A 14,057-nucleotide genomic window follows, 5' to 3' on the forward strand; every position below is an offset into this window, starting at 1 on the left:
AAGAAATAGACTGAATAACAAAACGCTGGAGAAACTAATTTTTGGGAATAAAAATCTTTAATTACAATGAGTCCATTGTCATTCACAACACTTTTACTTCGGCATTTAGACAGATTTTCACTTAATTTATCAACTGGGTCTCGAATATCAACGATTTTTTTTATGAAAGTATGTATATGTAAAAATAATGTGAATGCAAATGCCTAATCAATGGAATTGGATAAAATTTGTTTGACAGATCAGAGTCTGATGACCCTGTCAAAATTTTCCTGCAAGTCCACCAGGTGTCAGTATTCAGCAACACAGTGTCAACACAGTGTCAATACAGTGTGTCACTGTGTCGAAACGATACAGGATGCCTCATCTACCCATCACTAGGGTTCAACAAAGGAAGACAACCGGGACGGGAGAAAAATAACAACGATACCAACGTGACGAACAGAAAAAGGGGGGCGAGGAACAAAAACCGAGGCAAAAGGCTGAGGAAGGCAAACGGGAACGAGGAGGGGAACAAAAGCAAGAGCAAGAGCATGAACATGAACGTGAGCGAAACGTGGTCATGGCAGTCCGTAACTTGCGGCAATGACCCGACACAGAGTGGTGGGTCTGGGAGGCTTAAATAGTCCGAGTAATTAGGGGAGCAGATGGGAATCAGGTGCGTGATGAGGATAACGGGGAACAGGTGCGTGGCTGGTGAGGACGAGTGCTGAGGGGAGGCGCTATCACAGCTGACCAAAACAATAACAGAAAACACATGGCGGGAAGGAGGGGACGAAAACAATAACAAAACCGCATGCACATGAAAACAATAATAAAGCCCCTCTCATGCCCGACGCGGATCATGACACTGTCTCAATGCTTGTCGATTCACAGTTTTGTTCTGTAATGAATTCACAGTGTTTCATTGTACATTTCACAGCCATTTACTACCTTGTGGGAATTAAATGTCATTATCTCGAACAGATCCCTTACGTTAACAACACAATGCCTAGTAACGCAACAGAATTAAAAAAAAAGAAATTGGGGAATGACTTGAGATGCAGATCACTCAAATGTAAATACAGTGAACCCCCGCTACTTTGCGGTTCACCTTTCGCGGGTTCAGTGCTTCGCGGGTCTAAAAAATATTCGGGGGCATTGTAGTTTCGCCGAGCGGCACAAGGGGGCGCTGAAGCGGTTAGACGGCCGGCGTGCGCCAAAGAGGAGAGTGGACGAAGAAGAGAGTGGTCGAAGAAGAGCAGGTTCCCCCGGACACGATTGGTGGCGACGGACACGATTGGTGGCGACGTTTCGCGCGGTTCGGACCGTATCAGAGCTCCGGCCGGCGTGCGTGGCAGTTAAGCCGTAGATGAGCAGCTTCCCCGGGCACGGGCGGTGCCAAACGGCCCCTAAGTTTAACCGAATGGAAGCTCCCAAGGAGGAGGGCATGCTCGCGTCACAGTAAGCCGAAGAGGAGCACCTTCCCCGGGCACGGGCGGTGCCAAGCGGGCCCTAAGTTTAACTGAATGGAAGCTCCCGAGGACCGCGAAAACCGGGTTTTTTTTTTTTTTTTTTTTTTTTAGGTGCGACGCTACTTCGCGGATTTTCAGTTTTCGCGGGTGGTCTCGGTCCCCATTAACCGCGATAACCGGGGGTTCACTGTATTGTATTTCCATTCATTCAAATATTACACAAATCAAACACATTTCTGTTGAAACCATCTGTGCAAGATGCATAAAATATGGAAAAACACACTGGACTTCACAGAGGTAAATAGAGTAAATTCAACACATTTTCCAGTCTACTTTGAAGCCTGTTGGGGAATTATTAGAATATAGTGTAATATTATATTCTTAAATCTGGCATTAGGAAGCAATATGTGCCAAATGTTCAAAGTTCTTTCTAATGTTACGCCGTAATGGATTAGGACTGCCAACCGGCAACCTGTTTAAAATATTTTTAACAAAATGAAGTAATAGCTTAGCTTACATCCCAGCATTGCGCCTCAGAGGGCAATGTTTTTCATATTGCAGGCCAGAAATATTTTAAAAATCAAACTACTCACATCATCGACCATCAGTGTTGCTATGGCGCGGCCTATCTCGTTATATGACTTGGCCTTTCCCTGTGGTCCCAAGAGAATGAACAGGAATCTGTGCAGTGATGAAACAAATATGAGGTTTCTGCAGCGGGAAAGATATGGTACGTGACATTGAAAAATAATTGCCATTTCACCTGGTGGGCACAGGCACCTCAGTCAGACCTCCAAGTGTTGTAGCTTGGGACAAGCGAACAAAGGCAACAAAAGGTTTGTTGAGGAAATCCACTTCTCCCACCAGCACATTGGAGGCTTCAGCATCTCTGGGGATCTTCTTCATGAATTTGTTTTTCAACTAATGATGGCAAAAACAGAGACCGTCTCATAAGACTTGCATGCAGATGATGCAGGTTTGTTTACTGGTCAGTGCCCCCCCATACCTAGACAATCCAGGATTTATAATTCAAAAAACAAGATGGAAATTGCAACAACAACCTTAATTATTATAATCCCTCAAGATGACACTACACCCAATCGTGCTGCTTTTTTTTGACACACATCACACATGCAAACATGCAATGAGATATGTTGCTTGAGGCATTGAAAAAATGCTCACAAATAGTTGATAAATTGGCAAGATTGAGTAGGCTTGCTTCATCACATGACCGAGTTCTACCACTGGTTGTCATGGTAATACTCTCTGCATTTTCATGAGACAGAACCCCCACAACCCCCAAAACAGTGAACCAGTATGTTTCACAAATCCCTCCAAATATTTGTTGGATTTCACTCACCTTTTTTTGAGTATTTGCTCTTTTAGTTGAACTTTTAACTTTTTAATTTGAATCGCCTAGAGGGTATATATACATTGTATATATATATATATATATATATATATATATATACTCACTCAATTATATATATACATATATATATATATATATTTTTTATTTTTTTATTTTTAGTTTATTTATTTATTTACTTTTTTAAATTATCTTTTTTTTTACTTTTTTCTGTTTTTCTTCTTGATTTTTCATTTTGGACCTGAGAATAAAGAAGTGGCGAAATAATGCAGGTCAGAGCACAGGAGCTATATTTGGAAAGCGCATTGACCTCTATATTCGAATGTAAAGATACGGCAAAGATTTGGCAGCGTAATAACACTCAATAACATGAGAGCCTTGCCAATAACTGACAGCCTGAATCAGTAGCGCCATGTGAGGGGCAAGCACGCGGACAATATGATCTATTTTTTACCAGCTCAATATCGACACAAACAATGCAGCAAGCTAGCCTTTGTCCTGTTTCACATGTGACCAACTATACGTGTTTGACATTTCTATTGTTGTGTTCAATTTGTACAACTAATAATTACTACTTTGCAATGACTACTTAAAGTAGTATACGTATTAGTGCATAGGGAATAAGGATGTGTATATATATATAAAGATTTCTTCCAGATTATTATTGTTATTATTACTCTGATTACTATTACTATTCTTCTTTTTCTTCATCTTTATCTTCTTCTTCTTTTTATTATTATTATTATTATCAATTTACCATCGTAGTATACTGTAAATAAAGATTGACTTTTTCTTACTCCTTTTCAAACATGAAGAATCGAATTTCATTCAAACATTTACTTTAAATTAGTATTATTTGTCTGTTTAGTTGTTGTTTTCACATGTTTGAAATAAAGCATTGATTCATTCATTGACCCCACAACATTCAGTCATTCCAAACAGGAGTTCACTGTCATTTATTGATGTCATGTCGGTCAACCACAACCAGTGTGATTGACACTTATTCACGGACTCTGCGTTTCACATCCGTGTATCTGTGTAAGCAAGTATATGGGGGATTAAGGCACAATGGTGTAAGCTCAGGAAATGAGTGTCTTGTTTGCGTGGACACTTTCTCTATTGCCAACAGTCACCTTCAAAGACTGATGGCACTGAAAGGCAGAGCTGCCTCTCAACACCCCTAGGAAGCATCAATTCAACACATCCGTGAGACATAAGGTGGTAATCTCAACAACAATTCAAAGCCGCAAAGTGGAAAATGAATGCTACAGCGACATGCTTCCGGGCAGAAAATAGATATTATGACATTATAAAGAAGGAAGTAGGAACATTTATTTGGACTAAATAGCTACAATATGTCTGGTCTGAGGAAAATGTTAAATGATAAGTTTTATCTTATTTTATCTTTTTTTTCTCCAGATGGTGCTGGAATTCTTTCTGAGGATGAGCGAGTACCAATACTCTGCTTTATTTCAATGTATTGGCACTTGCATGGTGGCCAATACCAGTCAAGGGTATCGCTTGTGGCCGTATTAAAATGACTGACAGATGTCATGCCCATTAATATTCAATTGTGATGTTAGAATTCAATTCAATTCAATGGATGAATTTCAGTTTTAATTGTCAATTCATAGAAGTATTAGTGCTAAAAATCATCAGTATGTTTACCTGAAGCATACTATATTGTCCCTAGGTGTGGTTGTTCTACTGCCTGAAGGCAGCTAGGATTGGATCCAGCACGCCCGTAACCCTCGTGAGGAGAGGCGGATCGGATAATGGAAGGATAGATTTTTACCTCAATATTATTGAGAATGGTATGTAATTAAATGAGGTCAACTTTACTCAAATTGTGTATTTCGTGACTTTTGAATGAAGAAAATGATTTCCCTAAAAAAATATTATGTAAATGTATTAAATTAAAGTGGCTTTAAATTGTTACCCTCCATGCATTGGTCTAAAGGTTGTTTTTTTTTTAGAATGTACAGAGTTGGCCAGTAGAAGCGCCATACAATATATTTTGGGATGTGGAAAAAGTGTTGACTCAAGGTACAAAGTGAGGATCTGAGTATTTTATGCGGAAGTCTAGAGTGACACAAAAGTATGTGCAACTGGTGCAGCAAATGTACAAGAGCAGTATGACAGTAGCGAAGTGCACTGCAAGAAATACAGATGCCTTGGCCCTGAGCGCCTTCCTGTTTGCGATCGGAATAGACAGGCTGATGGATGAGGTAAGGTAGTAATCCCAGTGGTCTATGATGTTTGCAGGTGACAATGCAATTTGTGGTGAGAGCAAAGAGGCATGTGGAAGATAATTTGGAGAGGTGGAGGAATGCACTGGAAAGAATAGGAATACACGACAAGACAGACAAGTGCACATAGATGTAAATGAAAGGGATGCGGAGTTTACAAGCTGTAGGAGGGGGAAAAGGTGCAGGAGTGTGTTGTGAGGTCAGCTATGATGTATGGCTAGGAAAAAAAAAGAAGATGCCAGAAAGAACTCGGGGTGGACGAGATGAAGATGCTGGCCTTCTCTCTTGGTCGCACAAGGATGGACAGAATTAAAAATAAACACATAAGAGGGACATGACAGGTCAGAGGCTTTGGAGATCACATTTGAGGAAACAGATTAAGGTGTGATAAAGAGAGCCAATGGATTTGTTAATAGAAGTGTGTTTAAAATGGATCTCCCAGGCAGGAGAGTAAAAGGAAGACTTAAATCGAGATTTATGGATGTGGTAAGAGATTATGAGAGAAAAAGCCACAGAGAATGGACTGGAGAGATTGAAAGCAATGACTTGCTGTGGCCGCCTAACCTGATGGAATTTTTCTGGTAAAGTTTTCAAGGACAGCAGTGCCCCAGCAACTTTTTTCCATGAAAAGACAACTGCAGTTTTTACAGTATAAATTCTTTATAATTGTGTTGAAGACTTGCCTGGTCGGTACTGGGAGTATCTGCAATGTCGTTCATACTCCTACTTTGAGCATGACCTGCTGGGTGACAACAACAACTCTTATGAAACCTTAATCATCAGCTAAATGTTTTGAATAAACTTCATTTAAAATACAATCTAACAATAAGTGGGCCATCTCCTGTTTGGGGATCACTTTAAACTTAAAGTTGTGAACTACAAACTCACTGTAAATACACTTTTCCATCCATCTTTGCAGAATATTTTATGTAAATGCATTATCTGGATTGCACTTTGACTAACTAAACTAAACTAAACTCGCAATAACAGGGATGTGAAATATGAACCGCGACATAGCAAAAGTTTAATTTGTAACAAATTGAAAATTGGAGCAGATCATTGTGACTTGAGCAGTGGGCACTCACGCAAGCGACCATAACTGCCAGACTGCTGCTTGATTCGGAGATCCTCTGTGGATCGATTGTAGTTGGCCACAGGTGCCGGGCCAGGTGCCCCCCTGGGCCCCACCGGACGAGCTGAAAGGCAAGAGACGCAAACAGAAAAAAAAGGACAGATGTGATGCTCTATGAAACGTGTACTAGCTTGCACCATGGTTACTATGTTGAAAATTGACAACTAAGTCATCACACGTTAATGCAGTCACTATTGACACGTCTTCATTCACACATGGAGAGATGTTTGAATACTTAAAATTGAGAAGTTAGTCACAAAGTAACTCAGGGAGGTTAGAAAACATTGCCACGGCTACACATTTAGCTTGTAATGGCTTGTCCTAAAACTGCAATGAACAAGATTTAATTACCCTAGCAATAGGGTCTTATTTTTCACTCAAGCCATAAGTGCAATACTTACAAGTGGATGAACTTGACTTTCCAATGTCCGCTAGAGAGCGATGGATTGGCTTCTTGGTCTGGTGTCGATGTTTCCTCAGCAGAACAAAAGTGATCTTCTCTCGCAGTTCAGGCATGATCAAGCCTTCCTCTATCTGTCTCTCAATGATGTCATCTGTAAGAATCAACATAGCCAAACATTTAGCTGCCTGATTGACTTTTTTTGCAACGTGCAACAACAGGCGCAAACTTTGTTCACTCACGCAAACAGATGTGGAGGCTCATCTACAAACAAGATACATATCTGCATATAAATGTGATGTAATGAGTGGAAATTAAGCTGTGACAGCACATTTAAGGTCACTTCAATTAAAATTTGTTGAACTTCAGTCGACGTAGCTTCCAGTGATACTGTCGGACAGTTCGACTTCGAAGCGAGACAAAGTGTGCATGTCCCTCCTGATACAGCCCAAAAAATGCTTGCAACTGACTTTTGTATCTCACATGCGTTAAATTCCTTTTCAGCATAGATGAATGAATAAATGAATTAAATGATAGTCTAGTGAGAGCAGCGCTCATAAAGGATAAAAATGCAAAATAAATTATGTTATCTTGCTTAACCAGCTCCAACACACCACAGAATAAAGACCAGTTCTGAATTAGATTTTGAGTACCCACCCAGAAGTCCAGAACCCAAAAAAGGGGCAGTTGTGTCTCTACGAACATGTGCCTTGATGTCATTGTATTTCATCCAGAACTATGACATTAGTGGGCAGTAAATCCTCGGAATCAACAAACTCCTAGGAATTAATTCATTGTATGTAGGGGTGGGCAAAATATATCACCATCGATATTATTGTCGTTACTTTCGCAATGTGCAATTTTACATTAGCAAATATTTATACTCAGAAAGAAAAGACGGCAGAATTCGTTGATGGCTGCAAAGTACAAGGAAGTGATCAACATTCATTCTGAGATCAACATTCATGCTGTGAATCAGTGGGCAGTGTCACCTGAATCTGTGATAGCAACCCAGGAACACAAAATTGTTTCAAATAGCTCATCTCAGCGATGCAATCTGATAGCAAGTCCACGTCCCTAGCCTACAAATGATTTGGGATTGACAAGATTGATGTGAATAACTTTGTTAGACCAAAACGGTTGCCATGAAGAGTAATTCACTGAAAAATCTGTTACACTACAAACTATATGGATGAGGAGAAATTTGCAATCTCCAGAAGGCACTGTTTAAATAAAGGGTTTAAAAAAATGGCAAGTCACAAAAATCTATGAAAGCGCCATATTAAGTCCCGACATAATCAAGGTTCTCCAAATCCAGCCCGTTCAAATGATCAGAATTGTTATCAGGCTTGTGTGAAGCTTGCTGATGAGCACCTTTGTGTATGTGGAAGCTTAATTCACTTTTAATGTTAGCATTGTCATTTATTGACAAACAATATCATTGTTTCACAGAAAGGAAATTACAGCAGTGCATAGCACAAAAGAAATCCCCAAGATAGAAGAGTAAACATGGAAATTATCCCAGGAAAAATTGCAACTGTAGGTATTACAATGCTGTCTTCCTACGTCCTTTGGGTCACAATTGCTCATCCACAATTATCTTCACTTACTATTAGTCATTTCAGAAAATGGGCTGACCATTGGTTTATTTTTAGCTTCACACATTTCTCATTATTAGACATAGTTAAGATTTGCCAAGGAAACTAGTCTCATTCAAATGTCTAGAAAGGTGCTTGACATATTTTGACATTTTGCATAAAAATATACGTAGAATGAACTAATGCCAAAAAGTTGAGAACCGTTATAAGAAATGATCAACATGACATATGCAATTGATAATGTCGGAAATGCTAGAGAATTGGACAGAATCATTTGCATGGATGTGCCAATGCTTTTGCAATATGTTCAAAGGAATGAGAAATTGCTTTTTTGATGACACAATGACATGAAAATTGAACGTCCTTTTGCAAAATTCAATTCTGATCCGAGAAATGTACCAAAGCAAATGAGAAAAACTGTAATAGCGCAGCGAAAAGGATTTCCAGCTATTTCCATGCAAATCCCACTTCAGAGTCTCTTGTAAGTGGTTCATGGGAAATTCCCGTTTGTGAAGCTGAAATTATAAATGTTGATCCATGTTATATTGAGCTGCTAATCGAGATATTGATTACTACATGCAGTACAACCGCATCTTTAGCTTCTGTTTGAGTCTGTGTGAGTTTAATCGGGCCAGCATTGCACATTTCAGCATGACGTGCCGTACTTTTAATTGGGATTGCTGTAGAATGTATGTCTTAATAAACTGCTTTCATTGTTTTGATAGTGTGGAGGACAGCAGCGCAAATCAATTGGTTTGCAGCCGCATCTTAACCGGAGTTGTTGGACAAACAATACAAAAAATGTCCCTGAGCCATGCAAAAAAGTTTTATGGCATTGCCTGCACCGCTCAACTCAAATGCCCTCCTCCATCTGACTCTCATGTCCTCACATTGATCGCACTTTGCAGTGTGCCCTGCACAATACACACATTTGATACCCGGCCTGTGCACTTGGTGTTCCATGTAATAGAGTCCATAAAACAACTACAAAATCAAATGATTGTCAACGCACCTCCAAACTTTCTGAAATGTGTAACGGAATGTAAAATGAGTAGCTATGTCGATGCGGCCCATTTAAGTGTAATGAGGCTTTTCTTTCTAGTGTGAAGCAAAAGAATCACTGCATTGAGTAGTGTTGAATTGTATTCAGCGTTGAGTACAATACATTTAAATACAATACATGTAATGTAATTTACGTTCTACATTTTAAAGAAATTGTAAGTTTTGCTGGTATTTCCTTTTATTTAAGGACAGTGTTCATGTTGAGTCTGCATTCTATTACAGGGGCATACAATATTAAATATACTTTTTCTTGTTTTTGATCAACACTTAAAACTACTATGCTACTGCTGGTCATGTCATGATGGTGTTACTTGGCGACTGTAGCACTCAGCAATATTCGGGCTTTAAAAATTACAATATCAACTTGTGGTGCAACTTTATCTTTCATTCAATAGTGCACAGTCTAGGAGGCAATAGAAAACATAACAATTAATAAATTTAAATGAGGAAAAATTAAAATATCAAACTTTTAACAACCAAACACATACCGATATGTTAATGGGCTGCCTTTGGGTTTCTGTGAATGTGTGTGACAGAAAAGGGAAATGTAGAAGGGAAATGTGGAATGGGAAATGTTTTGGTGTTCACTGAAGACAGTAGATTGGCACAGAGTCAGTTGAGGAAGCTTGATCAGATTTGATTTGAGGAGGCAAGGCGTTTGTTTGAGGGGGGGGACTTTACAAGGCCTCTACCAAATTTAAAAAAAACATTGGAACCAATATAAATCTTTGCACGTTCTCTTTGCTTTACAGGTAGTAAACATAAGCATTCATCAAAGCAGTTTTATATTTGGGAATTATTGTGAAATGTATAATTTTCATCTTTCGCAATGCCACCATACCCAATAGCTTTGAGACTAAATGTCTGCCAATAATCTTGACGACAACCAATGTTAGCTGTGTTGTTTACTTTTGATGGATGAGCTTCGAGAGCCAATTTAGTAAGCTATGGTTGCGCACTCCCAAGAAATTAAAATACAATTCCAAACCGATATCATGCGAGTGATGAAAAGCTCACCAACTATTTGGGGCAGAGAATAGCCGTCCAGGTCCAAAAGAATGGTCCCTGTCTGAAGACACGTCCTGAGCTCAAACAGACTGTGCAAAGACAGCGTGGACACATGCGGCTTGCTCCACCTCTCGCCTCCCTCCTCCACTTTCTCCTCAAACTTGACCCATCTGAAAGCAGACAGCAAACACACCGAATAAATCACAAAATGTTGAACTCAATGAGACGCAGCTGGCGGTGCAGACTTAAGGCTTTTGGACGTGGCGCACTGTGAATGGGAAATAGAGTGAGCGAATCCTCAGCTGAGTTCTGAGGAGACTGTCTAATGTAGTGTTTTGCCTTGTGTTGCCCCTTTGAAGACTTTCCAGAGCTACACATTTTGTAAAAATCTTCTGTTTCTCTCAGTCTTATCATCACTGAGCAGCTTATTTCCCCTGCAGTGAACTCAGAAATATGAAAACCGTCCTACGCAGACAAAGACGCAAAGTTGCACTGATTATGTCTTCATTCAAAATCATTTGGAGCATTATTTAACAATTTATTCAAATTTTCCAATGTTATTTCAAACCTAAGAAGTAGTTCACATTTTAGTGATTTTTAGAGTGGTTAGCACATCTGCCTCATAGTCGTGGGCTGCCGGGTTAAAATCTTGGTTTTTGCCTGTGTGGGTTTTCTCTACAAACGGCTGCATTCTCCCACATTTGAAAATCATCCACGTTAGGTTAAGCAAAGGCTCTAAATTGCCTCTAGGTGGAAATATGTGTAAATGGTTGTCTGGTTTACATAGACCATATGATTGACTGTTAATCTCTCATACTTAAGTTATTTGGGAAATACTCCAGCTGAACAACTGAGAACAATTGGTTTGGAAAATGGAGGAATAGATATCATACGTCACCCATTAAAAAGAAAAAAATGTCAAAAACTGGCATTAATGCAGAACAATCTGTAATCAGAAGAAGTGCATCTCCAAGGACCAGGCTTGCGTCTGATTGCATACATGAACGCCAATTCCAATCGAATTTGGGACGTAAAAGAAAAAAAAAAGCAATGATTTGCAAATGCTCAGTTTCTGCATGATGATTGGATGATTGCTATGAGGCGAAGATGAGATTCCCCTCATTTGAATAACCAGCAGCTGCCACTGTTTTCCCCCTATATTCAATTGTCTAACTAGAAAGACGAGATATTTAACTGATTAACTATTGGGTTTTTTTTTTGTTGCAAATATTCTCTCGTTTAGAATTGGAATTGTTTGCGCTAGTATGTCATTGGTATTATCCTTTATGAATGGAACGGTGACACGGAGCAATATGCCGGTGCAATTGAAAGTGCGATTAAATGTGTTAACAGCGCGCCGCAGTTCTTCCTTTGTGTATTTGGCCCTGAGGACACTAATTATTGAATTGCAGATGGGATTCTTTCCCATTATTGGTTGACGTACATGTATGTAAACAAATATATATATATATATATGTATATATATATATATATATATATATATATATATATATATATATATACATATATATATTGTAACAGAGTAATTCAAATATTTGTACTTGTTTCCTCCAATAGCTTTCATGGCAGGTTGATTGGGCACTCAAATTTTATTTATTTATTTTTTTAATAGCGTGCCATTCTAGGGATTGTAGAACACAGGCATAAAATGCTGGTTCTTGTGGCTTAAGTGCCGAGATTTCTCCCGATTCGCCTGAAGGGTTTGTAAATCATTGTATTCTGTTATTTACATTTTGCACCATGTTGCGACTTCATTGGAATTTGGGTTTGTCGATTGATGCAGAATAAGTATGTAGCATTAATGAGTGAGAGCATCCACCTTGCAGACTCCTTCCACTCCAACTCATCCCCTTCACGCTGCAGCGTGTCCATTTCGGTGAAGAGTGTGGGCGTAGGCATGTCATCATCCTCACTCAGGATGTAGCGTAGCCGCTCAGCTGCTGGTGACACTTCACAGAAAACAAGACAGGTCAGGAAAAAAGACAAACTGTTTGTTTGACATTTGTGAGAAACTGGGCCAAGTGCGGGCTAAGGAATGCATCGCATACTTTTTTAAAGGAAATATTGATGCCTTGTTATTTGAAGACTCAGAATTGCCCATACTTGTAAAGATAAGTGTGAAGGTTGTTTGTATGTACCCTGTTGTTGATAGCTCTCATAGGCTTTAGTTCAATCATGGGCTTAAAGGATGAATAGTAGAAAATGAATGCATGGATTAATTAATGATAAAGTTCAGCCATATGCCAGAGGTGTCCACTTTGGTGATGATCCAAACCATATTGTAGGCCTTGGAAGAGAGACGAAGAAACCATTATTACCACTGTAACAAATAGCCACTGCTTCTTCCCTTTTGCCGTTTGGCAGTCACACGCTGTATTATTGATCACCTCAAAGTCTGTTTTTTACGACAACCAAGTTCGATGTGATGCTCCATTTCTAGTCCTGAAAATTCAGCGCATTCGCTAAATGTTCTACATATTTCTGAATAAAAGCATTTGTCAGAGCACCTCAGGTGAGCAAGCTTCAAAGGATTTATTCCAGACGTGCGTTTTTTTTAAAGCACTCATTTCATAAGCTACAAGTAGACCACTGCTATGCATGACATCATGTGAAACTGTCGCATTTATCTATTAAAGCACTCGCCCTGCAGGGGAGATGAGACTTACCCCAGCTGACTTTAGGTGAAAGGCAGGCTACACCTTGTTGCCAGTCAGGCTCAGAGCACTCATTAAATGATAATAATGTGATTACAAACACCCCGTTACTTAAAAACTATATTACCTATCCTTAAATTTAATGCTTAATTTTTCAAATGGGATTGACGTGAAATTGAATTTTCACCAGTCTTGAAGGTGGAAAACTCATCAAGCAGCAGACATTAAGTCTTTCTTGATAAAGCTTGAAATCAATGATTACAAATCTAAAGCACACGCGAGTCACAAATTACGACAGCGTCATGGATATTCAATCATCTGTCCCTGAATGCACAGTAAAATCCTGTCAGTGTTGTATTGTATGGATGAGGGCTCACATGACTTTACCGTTGGCGCTAGAAGATAGATGACAAGCTATATGTGAACATATAGGCGGACGTAATTACTGTACATGTGTGGTCTTCTGATGCCATCAGTGGTCAATACTATTGATGTGCACTGCTGACAGCAAAGAAAGGCTTATTCCACTTGTAATGCATTTCTTATTCAGGAACTGGTTAGAACAATTTTAATAAATACAGAAAAACAGGAACAAAAGCATCAGAAATGAGAATTAAAAAATGGCTAACAAAATGAATAATTACCATAATTAAATAATGCCAACCCGGTGGCAAGTTTCCTTGTGCAATAAAAAAAAAGACTATATATATATATATATATATATATATATATATATATATGCGTGTGTGTTTGTGTGTGTTTATATGTATGTATTAGGAGTGTAGAAATTAACTCATTCACTACCAGCTGAGTAAAAAAATTAAATAAATAAAAGGATCTTTGACGTCTTTTGCCGTCAATGGCAGTAAATGATTTAAACCGTTAACTCAAGATTAATTTTAAACAACATATTGTTTTGTATTATTAAATAATTTACATAGCTTGCAAAGCCAAATTCAAACACTGTACCATAATAGCTGTACATCTTTAGCACATCAAATCAGAACACCCTGCTTAAGTTACCACTGGTGCTTGCAAAGCAGCACTACTGGAGTGTGGTGCGTGTGGCAGAACTAAATGTTTTGAGAATTGTTTTGAAGAAAAATGCCTGTA

General features: G+C 39.0%; 1 protein-coding gene across 1 annotated transcript in view; it reads right to left on the bottom strand.

The window, feature by feature from the left end:
• Positions 1 to 14,057, bottom strand: part of slc4a5a (solute carrier family 4 member 5a) — a 50,710-nt gene that overhangs the window by 20,724 nt on the left and 15,929 nt on the right. The window contains exons 4-10 of the mRNA XM_088301787.1: positions 12,110 to 12,239; positions 10,279 to 10,439; positions 6,603 to 6,755; positions 6,155 to 6,265; positions 5,753 to 5,808; positions 2,215 to 2,372; positions 2,045 to 2,132 (exon numbers count right to left, since the gene is read on the bottom strand). Of these exons, the coding sequence (XP_088157913.1) occupies positions 2,045 to 2,132; positions 2,215 to 2,372; positions 5,753 to 5,808; positions 6,155 to 6,265; positions 6,603 to 6,755; positions 10,279 to 10,439; positions 12,110 to 12,239 (857 nt within the window). The remainder of the gene's footprint in view (positions 1 to 2,044; positions 2,133 to 2,214; positions 2,373 to 5,752; positions 5,809 to 6,154; positions 6,266 to 6,602; positions 6,756 to 10,278; positions 10,440 to 12,109; positions 12,240 to 14,057) is intronic.

Source organism: Idiotropiscis lumnitzeri, chromosome 1, assembly GCF_059441095.1.
Source record: "Idiotropiscis lumnitzeri isolate Australia: NSW breed Sydney's pygmy pipehorse chromosome 1, RoL_Ilum_1.0, whole genome shotgun sequence".
Lineage (NCBI taxonomy): Eukaryota > Metazoa > Chordata > Actinopteri > Syngnathiformes > Syngnathidae > Idiotropiscis > Idiotropiscis lumnitzeri.